The 23,691-nt window shown below is 43.9% G+C and overlaps 1 protein-coding gene across 5 annotated transcripts in view; it reads left to right on the forward strand.

Annotated features, from left to right (window-relative positions):
- Positions 1-23,691, forward strand: part of DCAF6 (DDB1 and CUL4 associated factor 6) — a 176,367-nt gene that overhangs the window by 24,643 nt on the left and 128,033 nt on the right. For all 5 annotated transcript variants that reach the window (XM_048869720.2, XM_048869730.2, XM_048869741.2 and 2 more), the window contains exon 2: positions 15,452-15,513. In XM_048869720.2, the coding sequence (XP_048725677.1) occupies positions 15,452-15,513 (62 nt within the window). The remainder of the gene's footprint in view (positions 1-15,451; positions 15,514-23,691) is intronic.

The following is a 23,691-nucleotide window of genomic DNA, read 5'->3' on the forward strand; positions in this document are numbered from 1 at the left end:
TTAAGTTAATGAAAACATTTCTATTCATGTAGAATACATTTCCATTCTTGTATATTAATCCCTTTTTTGTAAGCTAAATTTGCAGCCTAAGCTACTTGCTGGCATCCGCTGGCATGTTATGATTTTACAAAATATGCAGCAAAAAGCACCTGTATGGAGACAGAATTTTGATTCTGAAGTGTATTTGAAGGAATTAATTTTATTATTGGAGCTCTTTCGTTGTAACTTGATAGCCTTTATTTTCTCAGAAAGTTGGCAATTTCTAGGGAAAGATTCTCTTGGAATAACTGTAGGCAAACTTTCAGTCTAGCATTTGGAAATAAATTCCAGTAATATGAGTTGAATGCTCTGGGATAGAGCTAATGGATGGGGAGGAAAGATGTCTCTGAAGGGGGAGAACTTAGGTCCTAGCTCAGGGGTGGACAAACTTTTTGGCCCAAGGGCCACATCGGGGTTGCAAAACTGCATGGAGGGCAGGGTAGGCAAGGCTACCCCAAATAGCCTGGCCCCCGCCCCCTCCCACTTCCTGCCCTCTGACTGCCCCCCTCAGAACCCTCGATCCATCCAACTCCCCCTGCTCCTTGTTCCCTGACTGACCCCACCCAGGACCCCACCCCCTATCCAACCCCCCCCTGCTCCCTGTCCCCTGAGCACCCTACCCCCTTTCCACACCCCCACCCCTGACAGGCCCCCTGGGACTCCCACACCTATCCAAACTCCCCATCCCCTGACCCCCCACCCAGAACCTCCACGCCTATCCAACTACCCCTTCTCCCTGTCCCCTGACTGCCCCCTGGGACCCCATGCCCCTTATCCAACCCTCCCGTTCCCTTACCATGCTGCTCAGAGCAGCAGGAGCTCGCAGCCCTGCTGCCCGGCAGGAGTGGTGGGCCAGAGTGCTGGCAGTGCAGTGAGCTGAGGCTGTGGGGAGAGGGGACAGCAAGGGAGGCGCTGGGGGCTAGCCTCTTGGGCTGGGAGCTCAGGGGCCAGGCAGGATGGTCCCACAGGCTGGATGTGGCCCATGGGCCATAGTTTGCCCACCTCTGTCCTAGCTTTTGCTTTCTTTGTTAAACCAGTCCCCTTCAGCCTCTCCATACACTCATTCCCAGCAGAGGTCCACATACTATTCCTGGACATACACCTCACCAGTTTAGTTTTTGCTGCTAGTACTGCTAGAAAGTACTATGTGCAGAAGTAGCATATCACACAAGAATGATTCTCTGCTATAGAATTTTCTTGCTCTGCATCTGAAACTGGGAAAGGTTGAGTAACTCTGGATTCTTGTATCCATATGCTGAATTTAACTTCAGTAGTGGAATAAACTTTTCTGTGGTCCATTTGTTGTTGTTTAAGGTTTACAGTGTAGTAACACCTAGAGGCCAACCAGGTCAGGGTCCCATTGTGCTAAATGAGTACAAACAGCTAGTAGAGGACAGTCCCTGCCCCCAAAGATCTTATACTTTAAAGTTAAATCAAATATTTGCAAAATTAAACTAATTTGAAACTAGGGTTTTGTAGTGGAAATACTGAGACATTAAAAGATTGTGAAATGATGAGGTTTAACTGGACAAATACAGTCGGGTAACCAAAAACTGAGATTGGAGTTGTTTATGTACTCCAGTATAGGAAGGGTACTTGTGTATTAACATATATTGTATAAGGATTATCCATCATATTATGGGAAAACTCTTGCAGACTTAAATTACTTTCTCTTCCAAGAATTATAAAATGCATTTGTCCAGGCCAGTTTATGTTGCAGTCCAGCCAAATGCATTACTGTATCAATACCCTTTTCAAGGTGCATAATGTATGGGACTTAATGACATGGTGCACAGATCATTTATATTCCAGTAATAACCTGGACCATCTTTTCTGTGTGTATTTACAAGGAAAGGAAATACTCAAGGTTACAAATCTGGAAAGGTAATTCTGAAGTGTGCATTCTGCTCTTTAACATATGAAGACTTTACTATAGCTTTGGACCTTGCAAGCCTATAAGCTAACATTCTCTAATTAAAGTGGCAAATAAAACATTCACTGAAAGGGTTCAAGGATGGTAGTCTGATTAAATAAAATAATTATGTGAGTATTAGCTATGCAGCTCAGAGCAATATTTGACAAGGTGGAACATTATTTTCTGAAAGCAGTATGCTAATCAACAATATTTGTTAATGCATGGGAAAAATATATATTCCACTCCACAATGTCTCTAGGGAGGGTAAGTACAATGTATCTATCCATTCTGAAATTTGGACAGGATATGGGTGACTTCATTTTTATTTTAAAATAACCCCCAAAATAAAGCCACAAGTAGTCAGTTCCTTACTTTTTCTGTCTCTGCTGAAAGATTCCAACTCTCGCAGCACAGTACCCCTGAACCATACTAGGATATTGGTTCATTACTGACCTAAGGGGAAGTGTGCTACCAACTTAAATGCCAACATTACTACTTGTAGCACCTGAATTTTCTCTTGTCCCAGCTTGACCAAGATCACAGGATATGGTGTTACGATGGCTGCAAATGAGAAAATTTCAAGAAAGTAACATTTCTTCAAGCCTCTTTGCAGATCCAACTTATAGTATGCATGATCCTCATGCATGACTTTTGACCAGTTAGGTCCATTGAATCTGATCTTCTGCTCTGCGTGTCCTCATGCCCTCCGCCCTTTCCCCCCCTCCCCCATTTGAGAACATATGGCAGAGTGGCCCAAACTGCTTCTCACTTTCCACTTACCATCTGTGACAGTGAGACAGAGCTTGGTCTCTGCCTTCTAGCCTGAAGCACCTTTTCATTGTCTCAGACTTATAAATATTAGTAATTTCTACAATTAGGTTAGTGTAAGGATGATTTTCTGCCCTTTTGGCAGCCCCTTATTTGTTTTCTTGAAATTTTCTTCTTTTCTTTTGACTACTACTTAGCACCGAGGTGCCTTCCCATCTGTTGACCAAACTTAAACCCTCTGGCTTTCAGCCATGCCCATCTTGTGAGAGACTTATAATATTAACTGATGGAATAGTCATTGTCTTTTCTGTTTGGGTGATGGTAACATTCTGGACCCTTGTTCTGTATGCCATTCCTTCTTCCCTAGAACTTTCATCTCCAGAGATACTTTGCTAATGCTCTACCTACTGGAGCTGTCTATCAAGGGAATGTAGGATTGAGAAATGTTCTTCTGGCTGCAGAAAGAGATTCTCCTCCCAGAGATTCCACACCTTCAGTGCTTCTCTAACTTAGAGTCTAACCCAAAACTTCCTGTTACCAGTCCTGGGAGAGGGTCTCCAAGTCCTGCAGCCAGCCATCTTCCAACCTCCAAAACAAGCTCACCAATGGCTGGAAGCTTGGCAGTGAAGCCTGGTATTGCCTCCACCCTGTTGAACCATGGGAGATATGAGCAGCACTCTAAGGGCAACTCATGGTGGTAACCCTCTTCCTTGGAACAGAAGAGATAAAGGAAATTGAGTCATGGACCTTCTAACTCTTCTAAATAACAAGTCTCACCTTGGATAGGCTAGAGAGGCAGCAAAGCCTGGTACTGGCAAAGATTTCTCACTGACAGACACCCTCCTTACCAGAATCCTTAATGGTACTGGCACACCTGTTATTAAGTACTCATGTTGAGCACTCAGCACTAGCCTATCTATCAGTTATATACATATTTTTGGATTTTTTTTTTTAAATTCTCCTCTACAATGAAAGGAATCTCTGCTTTCTTTAGATTTGTCTGTTGAATCTCCTTTTGCATTCTCCCATTTTGACAAGTATACTTGTTGGACAATTTGAACCTTCTGGTAATACAGTTGATGCATATACTTTGGAGTGTTGTACAGCATAGACTTGTCTGTTAGCTACTCTTCTCCAAAGCACTTGCAAGTAACTGACTACAGTAGGCTCTTCAGTGTTGAGTGAGAAAAAATGTGAGATTTCTTTTATTTACCTTTTTGAGACATTAGGATTCATGTTTTCAAACTTTTCCCTGCAACCATAAAGGCTAGAAATATTTTCTTTAAAATGTAAGTCAAAGCTAAGATTTGCACAATTTCCAGACTCCAGAAGCTTTAAGTGAAACACCAAATACTATGAGAGTTGGTAATGATGCAGCTTTAATGTAGTTGAGATGCCTTTGCCTCTTCTTAAATCCCACTCTTCTTCAATTTATTGTTGCTTCTGCACTATCCCAACTGCTTCAGTTGATTTTGCCTTTGCACACAGTAGGAAATCACAGCCAACAAACAATAAAATGGGGAATCAGAATCTCTTCCGTATTCCAGTGTGAAATCCCAGACCTAGAGTTCTCCTGAAATTATAACCCTGTGTACAGTTACCAGGGAAACCAGGCTAGCATCCCTAGGAAGAACTATAGTGAAACCTGATTTGTTAAAGAGGTTTAAACAGTGGTTTCTTAGTTGTTGAATACTTCACTTTAAGAGAGTGCACTCTTCATTACTGCTGCTCCTAATCACCAGCTGCTCTCATTCTAAAGATTTTCCTTTCAGTTCCTGAATCTTAGCCTCCTGCCAGTATTTAATACTTTATTAAAGGTTGTTGGATTGAGGTCTTCTCTGCTAGTCAGGAAGGAGCAATCCTTTTTTCTTTTTACTGTTTGTATTACGGTGTGCCCAGAAGCTCCAAGCAAAAGTGGAGCCATAATGTATACACTCGCGCAGAGAGAGAACTATGCAAACACATAGCCAGACAAAGTCCCTGCCCCTAAAAGTTTATACTCTGAATAAACAAGATTGATAAAGGTGCAAAAGGAAACAAGAGGTGAAGTGGCTTGTCCAAGTTTACCCAACAGGTCAGTAGCAAAAATGGAAATAGACATGAGGTCTCCTAGGTCCCAGTACAGTACAGGTACTTGAACCTAGGAGAGTTAGATCTGAAGAGATTTCTTCTCTAGATTTGTCCCACATCCAATTTCTCTTTCTCCTGCTTCCCCTAAGAAAGGGGCATTTTCACTGAATTCAACTGAGACAAGATGTTATATTCCTTCTTTGTAAAGGACATGGGCCACTAAGTGAGTATTTTTAATTTAGAGGATACCAGGTTAATTCCTTTTTCAGGTCAAAATAAAACACCTAAGCTATGTCTACACTGCTGCTATATATGTAGGTTCTTGGGCAGTTAGCCAGAGCCACTATCCATGCTGCCTCAATCACACTCATATTTTTAGGGTACTAACTCAAGCAGAGCTAGGGTGTGTATGTCTACCCAAACTTGGAATTATACCTTCCAGCTGTAATGTATTCATACCCATAGAGTGAAATCCTTGTCTTATTGAAGCCAGTGAGAGTTTTGCCATCGATTCCCATATTATTATTATTAATTATTTGTATTCTCATAGCACCTAAAAGCCCTAGTCATGAACCAGGATCCCATTGTGCTAGGTGCTGTATGAACACAGAACAAAAAGGCAGTCCCTTTCACCTTTTAGTTTTTTCTCAAAACATAGATTCATAGATATTAAGGTCAGAAGGGACCATTATCATCTAGTCTGACTTCCTGCACAATGCAGGCCACAGAATCTCACCCACCCACTCCTGCGATAAACCTCTCACCTACGTCTGAGCTATTGAAGTCCTCAAATCATGGTTTAAAGACTTCAAGGTGCAGAGAATCCTCCGGCAAGTGACCTGTGCCCCATGCTACAGAAGAAGGCAAAAAACCCTCTAGGGCCTCTTCCAGTCTGTCCGAAAGGAAAATTCCTTCCTGACCCCAAATATGGTGATCAGCTGAACCCTGAGCATATGGGCAAGATTCACCAGCCAGATACCCAGGAAAGAATTCTCTGTAGTAACTCAGATCCCATCCCATCACAGGCCATTGGGCCTATTTACTATGAATATTTAAAGATCAATTAATTGCAAAAATCATGTTATCCCATCGTACCATCTCGTCCATAAACTTATCGAGTTTAGTCTTGAAGCCAGATAGGTCTTTTGCCCCCACTGCTTCCCTTGGAAGGCTATTCCAAAACTTCACTCCTCTGATGGTTAGAAACCTTCATCTAATTTCAAGTCCAAACTTCCCAATGGCCAGTTTATATCCATTTGTTCTTGTGTCCGCGTTGGTACTGAGCTTAAATAATTCCTCTCCCTCTCCGGTATTTATCCCTCTGATATATTTATAGAGAGCAATCATATCTCCCCATAACCTTCTTTTGGTCAGGCTAAACAAGCCAAGCTCCTTGAGTCTCCTTTCATAAGACAGGTTTTCCATTCCTGGGATCATCCTAGTAGCCCTTCTCTGTACCTATTCCAGTTTGAATTCATCCTTCTTAAACATGGGAGACCAGAATTACACACAGTATTCCAGGTGAGGTTTCACTAGTGCCTTGTATAATGGTACTAACACCTCCTTACCTCTACTGGAAATACCTCTCCTGATGCATCCCAAGACCGCATTAGCTTTTTTTCACTGCCATATCGCAGTGGCGGCTCATAGTCCTCCTGTGATCAACCAATACTCCCAGGTCCTTCTCCTCCTCCGTTACTTCTAATTGATGCGTCCCCAGCTTATAACTAAAATTCTTATTAATCCCTAAATGCATGACCTTACACTTGACACTATTAAATTTCATCCTATTACTATTACTCCAGTTTACAAGGTCATCCAGATCCTCCTGTATGATATCCCAGTCCTTCTCTAAATTGGCAATACCTCCCAGCTTTGTATCATCCGCAGACTTTATTAGCACACTCCCACTTTTTGTGCCGAGGTCAGTAATAAAAAGATTAAATAAGATTGGTCCCAAAACCGATCCCTGAGGAACTCCACTGGTAACCTCCCTCCAGCCTGACAGTTCACCTTTCAGTATGACCCGCTGTAGTCTCCCCTTTAACCAATTCCTTATCCACCTTTCAGTGTTCATATTGATCCCCATCTTTTCCAATTTAACTAATAATTCCACATGTGGCACAGCATCAAACGCCTTACTGAAATCGAGGTAAATTAGATCCACTGCGTTTCCTTTGTCTAAAAAATCTGTTACGTTCTCAAAGAAGGAGATCAGGATGGTTTGGCACGATCTACCTTTTGTAAAACCATGTTGTATTTTGTCCCATTTACCATTGACTTCAATTTCCTTAACTACTTTCTCCTTCAAAATTTTTTTCCAAGACCTTGCATACTACAGATGTCAAACTAACAGGCCTGTAGTTAACCTGGATCACTTTTTTCCCCTTTCTTAAAAATAGGAACTGTCTTAGCAATTCTCCAGTCATACGGTACAACCCCTGAGTTTACAGATTCATTAAAAGTTCTTGCTAATGAGTTTGCAATTTCATGTGCCAATTCCTTTAAAATTCTTGGATGAAGATTATCTGGGCCCCCTGATTTAGTCCCATTAAGCTGTTTGAGTTTCGCTTCTACCTCAGATATAGTAATATCTACCTCCATATCCTCATTCCCATTTGTCATGCTACCATTATCCCTAAAATCCTCCTTTAGCCTTATTAAAGACTAAGGCAAAATATTTGTTTAGATATTGGGCCATGCCTAGATTATCCTTAACCTCCACTCCATCCTCAGTGTTTAGCGGTCCCACTTCTTCTTTCTTTGTTTTCTTCTTATTTATATGGCTATAGAACCTTTTACTATTGGTTTTAATTCCCTTTGCAAGGTCCAACTCTACTTGACTTTTGGCCTTTCTCACTTTATCCCTACATGTTCTGACCTCAGTAAGGTAGCTTTCCTTGCTGATCCCTCCCTGTATGCTTTCTGCTTTTTTCTTAATCACCTCTCTGAGATGCTTGCTCATCCAGCTTGGTCTACAACTCCTGCCTATGATTTTTTTCCCCTTTCTTGGGATGCAGGCTTCCGATAGCTTCTGCAGCTTTGACTTGAAGTAATCCCAGGCCTCCTCTGCCTTTAGATCAATAAGTTCTTCAGTCCAATCCACTTCCCTAACTAATTTCCTTAATTTTTGAAAGTCAGCCCTTTTGAAATCAAAAACCTAGTCGCAGATTTATTTTTGTTTATCCTTCCGTTCAGTTTGAACTGAATTAGCTCATGATCACTTGAACCAAGGTTGTCCCCTACAACCATTTCTTCTATGAGGTCCTCACTACTCACCAAAACCAAATCTAAAATGGCATCCCCTCTAGTCGGTTCAGCAACTACTTGATGAAGGAATCCATCAGCTATCACATCTAGGAAAATCTGAGCCCTGTTGTTATTACTAGCACTTGTCCTGCAGTCTATATCTGGGAAGTTAGTCTCCCATGATCACACAGTTTCCATTAGTGTTTACTTCATTAAAAACATTAATGAGGTCTCTATCCATATCCAAATTAGATCCTGGTGGTGTATAGCAAACCCCAAGCACTGTCACAGGGGAGGCTCTAATAGTTCTCTTCCCCAATGTGATTTTTGCCCAGACGGACTCTGTCTTATCCATTCCATCGCTTCTTATTTCTTTATATTCTACCTCATCATTGATATACAATGCTACTCCACCACCTTTACCTTTATTTCAGTCTTTCCTAAACAGCACATACCCCTCAATAGCTGTAGTCCAGTCATGACTACTATTCCACCATGTTTCTGTTATCCGTATAATATCTGGTTTCACTTCCTGCACCAGTAGCTCTAGTTCCTCCATTTTGTTACCTAGGCTCCTCGCGTTGGTGTACAAACATCTTAATTTTTGCTGTTTGGCCTCACTCACATTCTTTACCTGATTAGGCAGGGTCATTCTACAGCCAGTATGACCTATTGGACTGGTATCCACACTGCCCTTCCTCCTTATGTCCATTCTCCTACCCACGACTATATCCTTTCTTACTTTTTCTTCCCTCTCCATGCTAAAATCCGGCGTGGAGATTATCTGGACATCTCCCAAACATCTCCCCCAAATTCCTGGTTTAAAGCTCTCTTAATCAGTTGTGCCAGCCTCCATCCTAGAAGTCTATTTCCTTCCCTACTCAGAGGCAGTCCATCCTGAGAGATCTGTCCTCTGTCCATGAATGCCTCCCAGTGGCCAGACATCCCAAAGCCCTCCTTATAGCACCACTGCCTGAGCCATCTGTTGATAGTCATGATCTTGTCACACCTTTGTTGCCCTTCTCTAGGAACAGGCAGAATCCCACTGAAGATCACCTGAGCCTCGATTTCCTTAAGCGTCTTCCCCAGCTTGGCATAGTCTCCCTTGATACGTTCCAACGAGAATCTACCAGTATCGTTTGTTCCCACATGAAGGATAATTAGTGGATTCTTTCCCACTCTCTTTAGGATCCTTTTCAACCTCAGGTCTATATCCCGTATCTTAGCACCTAGAAGACAGCACACCCTTCTATTCTCTGGATCAGCTCTGGTTACAGGCCTGTCTATCCTTCTCAGTAAGGAGTCCCCGATCACGTAGACGTGTCTTTACCTGGTGACGGTGCTAGTCTCCAGTCTATCCCCTGTTCCCTCTGGCTGTAAGTTCCTTCCATTCCTATTTTCCCTTGTAATCCTCTTCAACCAATCCTGTATCCTCCTGGGGCTCATATTTGGTGTAGTCTCCATTGACTCTTCCCCTTTTCCAATGGATTAATTGCCATCAATTTCATAACAAAAAGCTACATTAAAGCTAAGTGGTTAAACAGTCATGGCAGGAAATGCCCAGATAAAAGTTGTGTCTGTACAATCTTACTCTTCACTCTATAGGTATGCATTGTTAGAACAGTCTTTATCTGTGTAAAAAGAAAAGGAGTACTTGTGGCACCTTAGAGACTAACCAATTTATTTGAGCATGAGCTTTCGTGAGCTACAGCTCACTTCATCAGATGTATACCGTGGAAACTGCAGCAGACTTTATATACACACAGAGAATATGAAACAATACCTCCTCCCACCCCACTGTCCTGCTGGTAATAGCTTATCTAAAGTGATCAACAGGTGGGCCATTTCCAGCACAAATCCAGGTTTTCTCACCCTCCACCCCCCCACACAAATTCACTCTCCTGCTGGTGCTAGCCCATCCAAACTGACAACTCTTTACATAATCAAGTCGGGCTATTTCCTGCATAGATCCAGGTTTTCTCACATCCCCCCCACCCCCATACACACACAAACTCACTCTCCTGCTGGTAATAGCTCATCTAAACTGACCACTCTCCAAGTTTAAATCCAAGTTAAACCAGAACATCTGGGGGGGGGGGTAGGAAAAAACAAGAGGAAACAGGCTACCTTGCATAATGACTTAGCCACTCCCAGTCTCTATTTAAGCCTAAATTAATAGTATCCAATTTGCAAATGAATTCCAATTCAGCAGTTTCTCGCTGGAGTCTGGATTTGAAGTTTTTTTGTTTTAAGATAGCGACCTTCATGTCTGTGATTGTGTGACCAGAGAGATTGAAGTGTTCTCCGACTGGTTTATGAATGTTATAATTCTTGACATCTGATTTGTGTCCATTTATTCTTTTACGTAGAGACTGTCCAGTTTGACCAATGTACATGGCAGAGGGGCATTGCTGGCACATGATGGCATATCACATTGGTGGATGTGCAGGTGAACGAGCCTCTGATAGTGTGGCTGATGTTATTAGGCCCTGTGATGGTGTCCCCTGAATAGATATGTGGGCACAATTGGCAACGGGCTTTGTTGCAAGGATAAGTTCCTGGGTTAGTGGTTCTGTTGTGTGGTATGTGGTTGTTGGTGAGTATTTGCTTCAGGTTGCGGGGCTGTCTGTAGGCAAGGACTGGCCTGTCTCCCAAGACTTGTGAGAGTGTTGGGTCATCCTTTAGGATAGGTTGTAAAACCTGGATCTATGCAGGAAATAGCCCGACTTGATTATGTAAAGAGTTGTCACTTTGGATGGGCTAGCACCAGCAGGAGAGTGAATTTGTGTGGGGGGGTGGAGGGTGAGAAAACCTGGATTTGTGCTGGAAATGGCCCACCTGTTGATCACTTTAGATAAGCTATTACCAGCAGGACAGTGGGGTGGGAGGAGGTATTGTTTCATATTCTCTGTGTGTATATAAAGTCTGCTGCAGTTTCCACGGTATACATCTGATGAAGTGAGCTGTAGCTCACGAAAGCTCATGCTCAAATAAATTGGTTAGTCTCTAAGGTGCCACAAGTACTCCTTTTCTTTTTGCGAATACAGACTAACACGGCTGTTCCTCTGAAATTTATCTGTGTAGTAACATAGTATTTTATGCATGCAAGACAACGATATACAATTGATGGAATCCTCCCTCATTCAATATGCGCTTTGTAGGAGATACTCCTTGTCTTGCTTTACTCTGTTTCCCCTTCCACACGCACATTTCCTGCTCAGTTCAGAAACTTCAAAAGCACCCCTGCCATCCATGTTTGACTATTTAAACTGTGAAATGGAATGATATTGGTCATTTATGTTGCTCTTCAAAGTGAATTACAATCAGTAATGATGAGGAAACTGAGGTTCAGTGGCTTTCTCAAACTGAGAGGGACTCAGAGATATAGCTGGGACTGGAACTCAGGAGGTCTGGCTTCGGGTCCTCTGCTTAAGCACTAGACCAGGGGTCGGCAACCTGCGGCACACGTGCCAAAGGCAGCACGCGAGCCGATTTTCACTGGCACGCTGCTGCCAGCCGGGGTCCTGGCTGCTGCCCCTGCTCAGCCAGCTGCCAGCCTGGGTAAACGAAACCCCAGGCCGGCAGCGGGCTGAGCAGGGCCGGCAGCCGGGACTCCGGCTGGCAGAAGACGGCGGACAGAACCCCAGACCGGCAGCCCGCCGAGCCGCTCAGCCCGCCGAGCCGCTCAGCCCGCCGAGCCGCTCAGCCCGCCGAGCCGCTCAGCCCGCCGAGCCGCTCAGCCCGCCGAGCCGCTCAGCCCGCCGAGCCGCTCAGCCCGCCGAGCCGCTCAGCCCGCCGAGCCGCTCAGCCCGCCGAGCCGCTCAGCCCGCCGAGCCGCTCAGCCCGCCGAGCCGCTCAGCCCGCCGCTGGTCTGGGGTTCTGTCCGCTGGTGTAGTGTATTACATTTCTCCCTGTAGGAATGTGCTACTTGAGGAGCACCAGGACTGGCAGCCGTAAGTAGCACATTCCTACGGGGAGAAATTTAATACACTACACCAGCATAGGGAAGGCTGTGTCTTCCAAACAGCTGGCCCACTTCCCACCCCCTGACTGCCCCCCTCATAACCCCTGGCCCATCCAACCTCACCCCCGCTCCTTGTCCCCTGACCACCCCCTCCCGGGGCCCCCTGACTGTCCCCTTCAGAACTCTGCACCCATCCAACCACCCAGCTCCTTGTCTCCTGACCACCACCCCCCCATCCAAACCCCCCATCCCCTGACTGCCCTGACCCCTATCCACACCCCTGACAGGCCCCCTGGGCAGGGCCAGTGCAAGGAGGTTTCACGCCCTAGGCAAAACTTCCACCTTGCCCCATGGCAGCTCCCCGCCCCCCCGGCAGCAGCTCCCCACCGCCCACTCCCTCCCCTCGGCCCGGGGAGCCCCCCTGTGGCAGCTCCCTGCTCCAGCTCACCTCTACTGTCTCCTCCCCGAGCACGCCGCTGCTTCTCCCGCCTCCCAGGCTTGCGGCGCCAATCAGGTGTTTGGCGCGCAAGCCTGGGAGGGAGAGCAGCAGAGTGGGGCGGTGCTCAGGGGAGGAGGCAGAGCACAGGTGAGCTGGGGTGGGGAGCGGTTCCCCTGTGCGCTGCCCCCCCTTACTTGCTGCAGGCGGCCATCCCTGCGCCCCCCTGCCCCAGCTTAGCTCTGCTCCGCCGCCACCCCCAACCACTTGTTCGCCTAGTAGTTGCACCGGCCCTGCCTCTGGGACTCCCACACCTATCCAACCACCCCTGTTCCCCGTCCCCTTACCATGCTGCTCAGTGTATCAGGACTGGCAGCCGAAAGTAGTCCACTGTAAGTAGCACATTCCTGTGGGGAGCAATTTAATACACTACACCCAGCTCCGCTCAGCCCGCTGACAGTCTGGAGTTCTCAAAATATGTTCTCTCACCCCTTATCAAAAATTACACTACAATTAGCTTAAAAACTTGAAAACTTAACTTTATATATTACAGTAATTGTTAGAAAATGTATGATAATAAATACATAGGTTTGATGAAACAAAGGTGGTAGTTCTTATGTGCCTGTGTTTAATTTGTGTTTTCAATGGTTTACCTTCTAAAAAAATCTCGCATGTTTCACACCCCCAGAAAGGGCATCTCGCACCCCCAGGGGGTGCCTGCATCCTGGTTAAGAACCACTACATTAAACTGATAAGATCTGCATTTTAATTTAATTTTAAATGAAGCTTCTTAAACATTTTCAAAACCGTGTTTATTTTACATACAACAATAGTTTAGTTACATAATATAGACTTAGAGAGACCTTCTAAAACCGTTAAAATGATTTACTGACATGTGAAACCTTAAATTAGAGTGAATAAATGAAACACACCACTTCTGAAAGGTTGCTGACCCCTGCACTAGACCCTGTTCCACTTTCCATTTGAGACCAAAACACATTGACCATCATGTTCCTATTTAAAATACATTGTGCTTCTTAAAGCATATTCTACTTATTACTCCTGGGGTGAATTCAGCGCTACTGCACAGACACAGAATTCATGTCCTCTTCAGATTTCTTTGCTTCCACACAGAGAAATGACTTTCTGACAGGGAAGCAAAGGGAAGCCGCAAGAGTGGTCATGTGCCCCTCCCCAGCAGCACAGTTGCATTGTTTTGGGCGCCTAGAGCAGGCACCGGAGAGGTAAATCACTGTGGGGGGGGGCAGGGAAGGGCCTGAGGACGCTCTGGCTGATGCATCCAGACCCCCTCCCCAAGCCTCACCCCCCCTACACTCAGAACCTGCCACCGAGTCCCCGTGCCCAGAACCTTCCACTGAGCCTCATTTCCCCCCCCTGCTCCCCCCGCCCGCACCCGGCTGGTGGTTCTTACCCTGCACTGGGCTCAGCTGCTAGTCTTGGTTGGGTTGATGGTGGAGAAGGAAGGCATTTCCACTGCACAGGGCGGCCAGGGCCAGAACAACCTGCAGAAATCTCCCCCTGCGTCAGGAAACGCCACACCTTTCTGCCTCTATCGCTCCTCACCCACAGGAGAGAGGGGGTCACTGTACGGGGAGCTGTTTCCCTATCTGCCCAACCCTCATTCATCTGGACCCCCTCCATACCCAGAGCCCTCTGCTGAGTCTCATTCCCCCCCAGTCTCATCCAGCCCCCCACTGAGCTCCCTGCACCTGACCCTCCCCACCGTGCTCCCCTCCCCATGTATCTGGACCCCCGCCAAACTCCTCTCCCTGCATCTGGACCCCCACTTCTGCACCAGACCACCCCCCTGCCAAGCCCCACCCACTGCATCCAGACCCCCATCCCTTCACCCAGACCATCCCCTGCTGAGCCCGCTGCACTCAAACCCCTACCCAGACAGGCCCCACCCCCTGTGCACCTGAACCATTCCGAGCCTCGTGCACCTGGATCCCCACCCCACAGAGCCCAAACCAGCTGCACCTGGATCCCCACCCCACCGAGCCCAAACCAGCTGCACCTGGATCCCCACCCCACCGAGCCCCACTCCCCCAGCACTCGGATCCCCCGCTCAACCCCCCACACCCAGATCTCCTGAAGCCCCATCCCCTCAATCAGACTCTCCCTGCTGAGCCCAAACCACCTTCACCTGGACCCTCCCGCCAGAGTCCCATTTCTCCTGCATCTGGAACCCTTCAGTGAGCCCCTGTGCATCCAGATCCCCCACTGAGCTGCCCACACCCAGATTGCCCCTACACAGAACCCTCTCACCCACACCTGGATCCCACCACACTAAGCCCCTTCACATTTGGATCCTGCTGGGCTGAGCCTGCTTGCCCCATACCTGGTGTGCCTGGCACGGCGGGACAGGGCCCCAGGGTGTTTCTGGGACAGGTCCGGCACTTGCACTGTGTCAGGGTCTGTTGCAGCCTCACCGCTGAGTCCCTGTCCTCAGAGAGGAGTAGGGGGGTGCCTGAAGGGTGATCTTCCACCTCTGTACAGCCAGTGACCTGTGCTCCTCACTGCCATGCCGGAGCCTCCACATTTATTTATTGACAAATAAAATTTTCAGAATTTTTTGTAGAATTTTAAAATTTTGTGCCTAGAATTTTTAATATTTTTGGCACAATTCCCTCAGGAGTAACTTCTTATCTTCAGTTAGAAGTTTTTAGCTATTGTTTGTTACTGTTCATAAGTTCTATTTTACAGCTTCTAATTTCTAAGTGTCTGCTTGTTGTGAAGCTTGCCAAATGTTAGCATCACAATTTCTAAACTGGTGCTAAAGATGGTAGAACAGCAAATAAATACGAAGCATTGCTTTTTCCATTTGAATATTTGAACCATACAAATTGTATTAAGATTTATACTACATGCAGGTTCTGTTCTATTTAGGTTCTTCTGCTGTGCGCAGCACCATGATATCTGATTACCAAAGTTTTTTAACCTCGGCTTTTTAAAATGAGACTATAATTCAGTCTTCTTTTTTCAACAGGAAGAAGAGAATTTATCCAAAGATTAAAACTTGAAGCAACACTGAATGTGCATGATGGCTGTGTAAGTGATTTCTTGTATCTAAGTTTTCAGAGCTTTAAAAATGTGGTGTCCCATATCAGAGTGTGTGTACCTATACTTTAAAATGTATTTAGTTTGCATTTTTAAGCTGAACTGAAAATATTTACTTGCCAACACCTACATCCAGGCCCTCTGGGTTCTATTTCTTCTAAAGCAGCTGACAACAACTCAGTCCCTGAAACTGAGTAATGAGCTGTGTTCTCTTCATTGCTTTAGTTATGAGGGAGGCAATCACCTATAGCAGGGAAAACTGGACTTGGGTAGGAGCAGGAAAGTGAAGTAAGAACTAATCTTAAATAATTTCTAATGTAATTATTTGTAGTTTAAAACACATTCTGATATTTTAGGATTTTATTGTATTGCTTTGCTTGAGGCATTTTAGTTCTCTTCTAAGCTTAGAAATGAGGAAGGGCTGTATATTGATTATAAAAAAGGCGCAATACTGTAACCTAAAATGTGGCTGACCTTGAAAACGCAATGTGAAATGGCACAGTCACATGGTATAAAGAATAATTATGGATTTTTCTTTTAAAGTAAATATTTAACTTTTTAAATAAATCTCTACTTTTCTATATCTAGCTGATTGCAAAATTCTTCCATGCTGTGCTCTCATAGCCACACTTCTGCTAACTCATCATTAGATTCTGCTTCTGACAGCAGTGGCAGAAGACAGGTAGGCAGCAAATAGACTGTGTTACTCAAACTCCACAGGACTGTTTGAGCTGTAAGAGTAGTGGATACATTTGACTAAGTTCTGTGATCTAGGTGGTAGAGGTTGGCTGTTGTGGCAGGGCTTCTTTGCTGGCCTTTCATCTCTCAGCAGAGCTGAAGTTCATGTTTGTTAATGCATGTGTTTTGTTTTTCTTCTCAGAGAGGATTTTTGAAAGGTGCTGGGTTGTTCAAGGGAAGAATGGCTTGTAAAGTCCATTATATGCAAGCTACTATGTAAATAAAAATGTTGAATTTGAGCCTTTACACAAATTAAAAAAAATAGATTCAAAATTAAGGTTCTCACAGAGCTATAATTCAGCCCCCCTGAGCATTGTGATAGGGGCTTAATTCTTGTGCCTGTTAGTCATAAAGTTTTCAAGCATGCAGCTGATAACCCCTTAATTTATTCATATTCTAGGATGTGGTTATATCTAACCTTACTTGATTAGTGTTAGCTTAATTTCATAAGCTTAAACAGGTGACATGTTATCGATGGTTAGCTGGCTGTAGGAGAGGATGTTGAATAGGACTTGCTCTGAGTAAAAGATCTGAACTCTTCACAGGTTGTATAACTTAATGAAGAATGGCCAATGTGAGTGGAAAAACTACCAGCTCTGTATCCTCATCGCCACCTAAATGTGAACTCAGAAATCTTATGCTTCTATGAGAATGATCGGCTGCTGTTTGCAGCATGAATGTTTGATGGATGTGTGCCCCTTGCATGCTAATGAATAAGGAAACCAACATAAATGGTCAGACCATTATTTTCAAATGCTAGTAACTTAATTTCAAAAAATATTTCAGACTTAAAACTCTTATTCCAGGGGTTCTCAAACTGTGGCTCGGGACCCCTCATGGGGTCGTGAGGCTATTACATGCGGGGTCATGAGCTGTCAGCCTCCACCCCAAACCCTGCTTTGCCTCCAGCATTTATAATGATGTTAAATATATAAAAACGTGGTTTTAATTTATTATAATTAAAAATATTTATTTATTTATTTATTAGGATTGCTGTGTGAAAGGGGTCACCAGTAAAAAAAAAAAAAAAAAAAAAAAAGTTTGAGAACCACTGTCTTATTCTGAGCTACACATGGTTGAGTTTAAAGCTCTTAAACAAAGAGCACCTTCACATATACTTAATATCTATTCAGTTACATACTCAAATTACTGAACACATTTTCTTCAGATTTACCAGAATAGTTACCTTTTTGACTGGGACTGAAATAAGAATTTTAACTTAGATACATTTTATGAGAATCATAAAAGACTTAAAAAAAAAAAGGTATGGTATGGAATTGCCATGTCTCAGGATTGTGATAAGTAATGTTGTGATATTTATTGTTACAGTTGTAAGGTAATGAACGATACACATGATTTTGGTCGAAATTTTCCAGTTTAGTACTGAAATTAATCCATCATGTGGATTTATATAAAATAAAGTATAATTTTATTTCACAGAGTCTCTTCAAAGTATGAAAATATGTTAGAAATCATTATATATGGAGTGAGTAGTGATGTTTACCATTAAGACTGCATTCGTTTTTTCATTAAGAAAGGTCCTTTTTTAGTTGTTTATAACCTTATCAAATACTCATCTTTTGGGCTGAAATATTCCAAATCTGGTCTCTTCTTGAAGGTGAATTCTTTTTAAAATGTGAATAAAAATGTTCTGCAATTTTCAGGTACAAGAAAATGGGGTCAGGGTTGGGGGGATACTTTAACCATTACAAAAAAAAAATCTAAGAATAGATACAGCTGCCCAGTGGAGAGTGAGAAAAACTTGAAATTTGCCATGGAAATGGTTTGTGGGATAGACATGGGCCTTATGGAGGTCTTGTGAAGATGCATTTTGAATTGGCAATGTTAGGATTTTAAAAATGTACTTTGCTCATGCATTTTTTTTAAGTGAACAGCAAAGTTTTTTAATGACAATCTCCTAATGTTCTTTTGGCATTCTGTGTGTGTGTGTGTGTGTGTGTGTGTGTGTGTAAAATTTTGAGTGGATTCTCCTTATTTTAAAGGTGCCCTTCAGAATCCTGACTTGCTTCCTTCCTCCAAGAATCATATGAAGTAATAAGAGCCCTTGCCTCATTAGTACACATCTCTTGCAGGACACAGCTTTTTATTGCTCCACATGATGAAATTTTCTTTGCATTGTCACTTTTCTTTTATAAAAACTTAAAAATGCCATCTAAACAAAAGAATATTGAAGTTGCAGAATCAAATTGCCAAAGGCTTTGATTACATGAGCATGCTTTTTTTCCCTGACAGGACTCCTGCCTCACTCAGTGTGTATTTCAACTGTATGGAGAGAATGTGGTGGATGTCCTAATGGATCTTTTATTTTTGGTCAAAAATAATTTGAACTTGCATCAGTGTCACACACAGTACTCTGGGGGCACTCATCAGTCAGTATGGCTGATGTTTAGTGGATGAGGCAGGACTTCATGTTGAAAAGTGAGAATAAGGATAAATATTGAAGAACTGTCTCATTACACATCATGCAGTCTGCATGTTGAATGAAGCATGAGTCATGGGGGAGAAACAGTATGTGAGCATGTAATTAAAAATTGTGATATAATACATAGAATCTTAGAAATAGAGGGCTGGATTAAATATACCTAAACCATCCCTCACAGATGTTTCACAGATGTTTGTCTAACCTGTTCTTAAGAACTTCCAATTATGGGATTTCACCTGTTTCCATGCTTGACTATTCTTATAGTTGGAATTTTTTCCTAATATCTAGCTCAGCAGTTCTCAAACTCCATTGCACCGTGACTCCCTTCTGACAACAACAATTAATATGGGTTGGTGAGGGAGGGTGTGGGGACAGAACCCGAATCCCGCTGTTCCTGGCTAAAGCAGTCATGCTTCGGCTTCAGCCCCAAGTCCCAGCGAGTCTAACAGCGTCCCTAAGGACCCCATTAAAATGGGGTCCCAACCCACAGTTTGAGAACCGCTGATTAAATCTCCCTTGCTGCAAACTAAGCTGATTACTTCTTGTCCTACCTTTTGTGGTCATAGAAAACAATTAATCACTCTCCAGTTATATTTTAAAACAGTTATCAAATCCCCGCCCCCTCAGTCTTCAATATAATAAACATGCCCAATTGTTTCAACCTTTCCTTTTAGGTCATGTTTTCTAAACACCTTACATTTTTGTTCCCATTCGTCCACATCCTTCTTAAAGTGTGCTGCCCCTACTGGACACATTACTCCATCTGAGGCCTCATCGGTGCTAAGCAGAGCAGAACAGTTACCTCCTGTGTCTTACGTACTGTTAACACATCCCACAATGATGGTTGCGTTTTTCGCAACAGCATTGCTTTGTTGGCTTATATTCAATTTGTGATCCACAATAACCCCCAGATCCTTTTCTGCTGTACCACTGCCTAGCCAGTTATTCCCCGTTTTGTGTTTATGCATTTGATTACATGTACATATGGGGGAAGAGTGAAAGTTGCATGGCTATTTCCTGACTTTGCAACTCCTTGTGATGGTAATTAAAAAAAAAAAAAATAGAGCAGTGGTTCCCGAACTTGTTTCGCTGCTTGTGCAGGGAAAGCCCCTGGAGGGCCTGACAAGTTTGTTTACCTGCCGCATCCGCAGGTTAGGCCGATCGTGGCTCCCAGTGGCCGTGGTTAGCTGCTCCAGGCCAATGGGAGCTGCTGGAAGCGGCGATCAGTATATCCCTCGGCCCGTGCTGCTTCCAGCCGCTCCCATTGGCCTGGAGCAGCGAACTGTGGCCAGTGGGAGCCGCGCTTGGCTGAACCTGCGGATGCGGCAGGTAAACAAACCGGCCGGGCTTGCCAGGGGCTTTCCCTGAACAAGCAGCGTCCCAAGTTTGGGAAATACTGATATAGAGGGATATGTGTTGTGTACTATACTTATTTTTTTCCTCTCCAGGTACTGCACCTGATTTACACCATAAGTGAGAACTTAAATTAGTGTAGCGTGACCTAGTGTTAAGATCTAGGGTTTAATTTTACTTCTTGGAAGAGTGATATTCCCTTCTTCTCCCTTTTCCTTCCATTTCTTCTCTTGGGATACTTAAATAATTATTTATTCTAAACAGCCTATCGTAGATGAAGGTGTGTGTGGGTGTGTGTGTAAATTGTCCAGAAGAGCAAGCAGTAGTGGGTATCTACCTTTGAGTGGGATATTAGTTTTTTTCTGATCTACTCCTTTTGGGAATTAGTCCTACAGAGTGGTTTGTGAAGATGAAAGGTAGGACTGTTTGTTAGGGTAATACAGAGATTTGGGCCAGCTGTTGAGAGGGTTTTCCCTCTGAGCACTGATAAATACAGTGTGGTAGTTAATCACAACTGCTGGAAGAAGCAGTGGTCTCTAATTATAATATGGGCCTGTTGCATTAAGGGCCTTTAACTTGCAAATCATCAGTAGCAAAATCAAGAAGTGGATTTAGTAGTGAATGAGAAACCAGTGCAAGTTGTGGATCACCAGCATATGTTCTTTCAGGTAATCATAATAAAGTGGCTTCTTCATGAACTTATCTGGGGCTAGGCAGAAAGTATTATATTTGTCTAACCTGGAGCTGATGTATGGATGAACCAGTGCAGTCACATCATCATCCAAGAGGAATGACTGAAGTCTTCTTGCTGTGTTGTTGTGGGGTGCCATTATTAGGATCATCACTATTGCTTTTTTCATTCTGTCTGCACGTCTGTTCTTTAACAAAGTATCTTCTTCCCTGTTCTGTCTTTTAACAACTACCTCCTATTATTCTTTTTGCTGGCTCTCCTCCCTCATGTATGTGAGTGTGTATAGATAGGAAGATAGATTCATAATAATTTTGCTGCTTCCTTCTTTTTTGAAAATTTTTATCTTTTTCCTCTTCAGTGCCTTTTTATTCACCATTAGTGGGCTCCTCCGGAGCAGCAGTAGCATCCTTCACGTGGAAGGGGCTGTAGATGGAAAATAACTAGCATGCTGGTCTCTCTCTTTTTTTTTTTTTTTTTGCAGCCAGCTGGCTCTGTGAAGTTGTGCTGTGCTTGACCACTTTGCTGAGCTACTGCTGTTCATCAGTCAGATTACTGTAATGTTAAATAGATATGTAGGCTGAATCAGTGCCTCTCTCATTGTGACAGGTTTCAGAGTAACAGCCGTGTTAGTCTGTATTCGCAAAAAGAAAAGGAGTACTTGTAGCACCTTAGAGACTAACCAATTTATTTGAGCATGAGCTTTCGTGAGCTACAGCTCACTTCATCAGATGTTTACCGTGGAAACTGCAGCAGACTTTATATATACACGGAGAATATGAAACAATACCTCCTCCCACCCCACTGTCCTGCTGGTAATAGCTTATCTAAAGTGATCAACAGGTGGGCCATTTCCAGCACAAATCCAGGTTTTCTCACCCTCCACCCCCCCACACAAATTCACTCTCCTGCTGGTGCTAGCCCATCCAAACTGACAACTCTTTACATAATCAAGTCGGGCTATTTCCTGCATAGATCCAGGTTTTCTCACATCCCCCCCACCCCCATACACACACAAACTCACTCTCCTGCTGGTAATAGCTCATCTAAACTGACCACTCTCCAAGTTTAAATCCAAGTTAAACCAGAACATCTGGGGGGGGGGGGGGTAGGAAAAAACAAGAGGAAACAGGCTACCTTGCATAATGACTTAGCCACTCCCAGTCTCTATTTAAGCCTAAATTAATAGTATCCAATTTGCAAATGAATTCCAATTCAGCAGTTTCTCGCTGGAGTCTGGATTTGAAGTTTTTTTGCTTTAAGATAGCGACCTTCATGTCTGTGATTGCGTGACCAGAGAGATTGAAGTGTTCTCCGACTGGTTTATGAATGTTATAATTCTTGACATCTGATTTGTGTCCATTTATTCTTTTACGTAGAGACTGTCCAGTTTGACCAATGTACATGGCAGAGGGGCATTGCTGGCACATGATGGCATATATCACATTGGTGGATGTGCAGGTGAACGAGCCTCTGATAGTGTGGCTGATGTTATTAGGCCCTGTGATGGTGTCCCCTGAATAGATATGTGGGCACAATTGGCAACGGGCTTTGTTGCAAGGATAAGTTCCTGGGTTAGTGGTTCTGTTGTGTGGTATGTGGTTGTTGGTGAGTATTTGCTTCAGGTTGCGGGGCTGTCTGTAGGCAAGGACTGGCCTGTCTCCCAAGACTTGTGAGAGTGTAGGGTCATCCTTTAGGATAGGTTGTAGATCCTTAATAATGCGTTGGAGGGGTTTTAGTTGGGGGCTGAAGGTGACGGCTAGTGGCGTTCTGTTATTTTCTTTGTTAGGCCTGTCCTGTAGTAGGTAACTTCTGGGAACTCTTCTGGCTCTATCAATCTGTTTCTTTACTTCAGCAGGTGGGTATTGTAGTTGTAAGAAAGCTTGACAGAGATCTTGTAGGTGTTTGTCTCTGTCTGAGGGGTTGGAGCAAATGCGGTTGTATCGCAGAGCTTGGCTGTAGACGATGGATCGTGTGGTGTGGTCAGGGTGAAAGCTGGAGGCATGCAGGTAGGAATAGCGGTCAGTAGGTTTCCGGTATAGGGTGGTGTTTATGTGGCCATTGTTTATTAGCACTGTAGTGTCCAGGAAGTGGATCTCTTGTGTGGACTGGACCAGGCTGAGGTTGGTGGTGGGATGGAAATTGTTGAAATCATGGTGGAATTCCTCAAGGGCTTCTTTTCCATGGGTCCAGATGATGAAGATGTCATCAATATAGCGCAAGTAAAGTAGGGGCTTTAGGGGACGAGAGCTGAGGAAGCGTTGTTCTAAATCAGCTCTCATTGTGGATGTTTGTACCCATAGCTCATCTGGATCAATGAATCCTTATTTTGTTAAGGAAAATTATAGTATTTTCATGTTCTAAAATGAATTAATTACATTTAGCAAAAGTTGTTTTCCTTATTGAGAGCTTAGAAAAATATTCAAATAGCTGAAATAATTTTTTTCCAACTTTTAACTAAAACAGATGTTACCTTTTGGGCTCAGACTGGGAATGAGACAATCTAGCCCAAAAGAAGATACTTTTAACAAGTTATGTACGTATTAAAATAAGGGTTTAGAATGAAAATGCTTTCTTGGCCTTGATTAGTGTCACCACTAATACAGTACTCTAAAGAATCATCATAGTTGAGCACTCCAAAACCTCAGTCAAGACTTGGTGTTGTCACTGACCTTGAATAGCTCCTTGGGAGTACAAGATGTTGACGGGGACACTGCATCAGGCCGTGTTCAAGTATTTGCCTAGGCTCTCCTCATTCATATTTGGGTTTGTTTCTCCATTTCCACTTGATCGTATTATCACCTGCTACCTCAGCTCTCACTGATTAGAGTACACCAATTTTTTTGTTGGAGGTCAGTGCCTGGAGGGAATTGTTTTGAAGGAACCAGATTCTCCAAGATCATTGGTACTTCCTGCCATTTTGTTACTATGTAGATTCTAACAGTGG

The sequence above is a fragment of the Caretta caretta genome, chromosome 1 (assembly GCF_965140235.1).
Source record: "Caretta caretta isolate rCarCar2 chromosome 1, rCarCar1.hap1, whole genome shotgun sequence".
Classification (NCBI taxonomy): Eukaryota; Metazoa; Chordata; order Testudines; family Cheloniidae; genus Caretta; species Caretta caretta.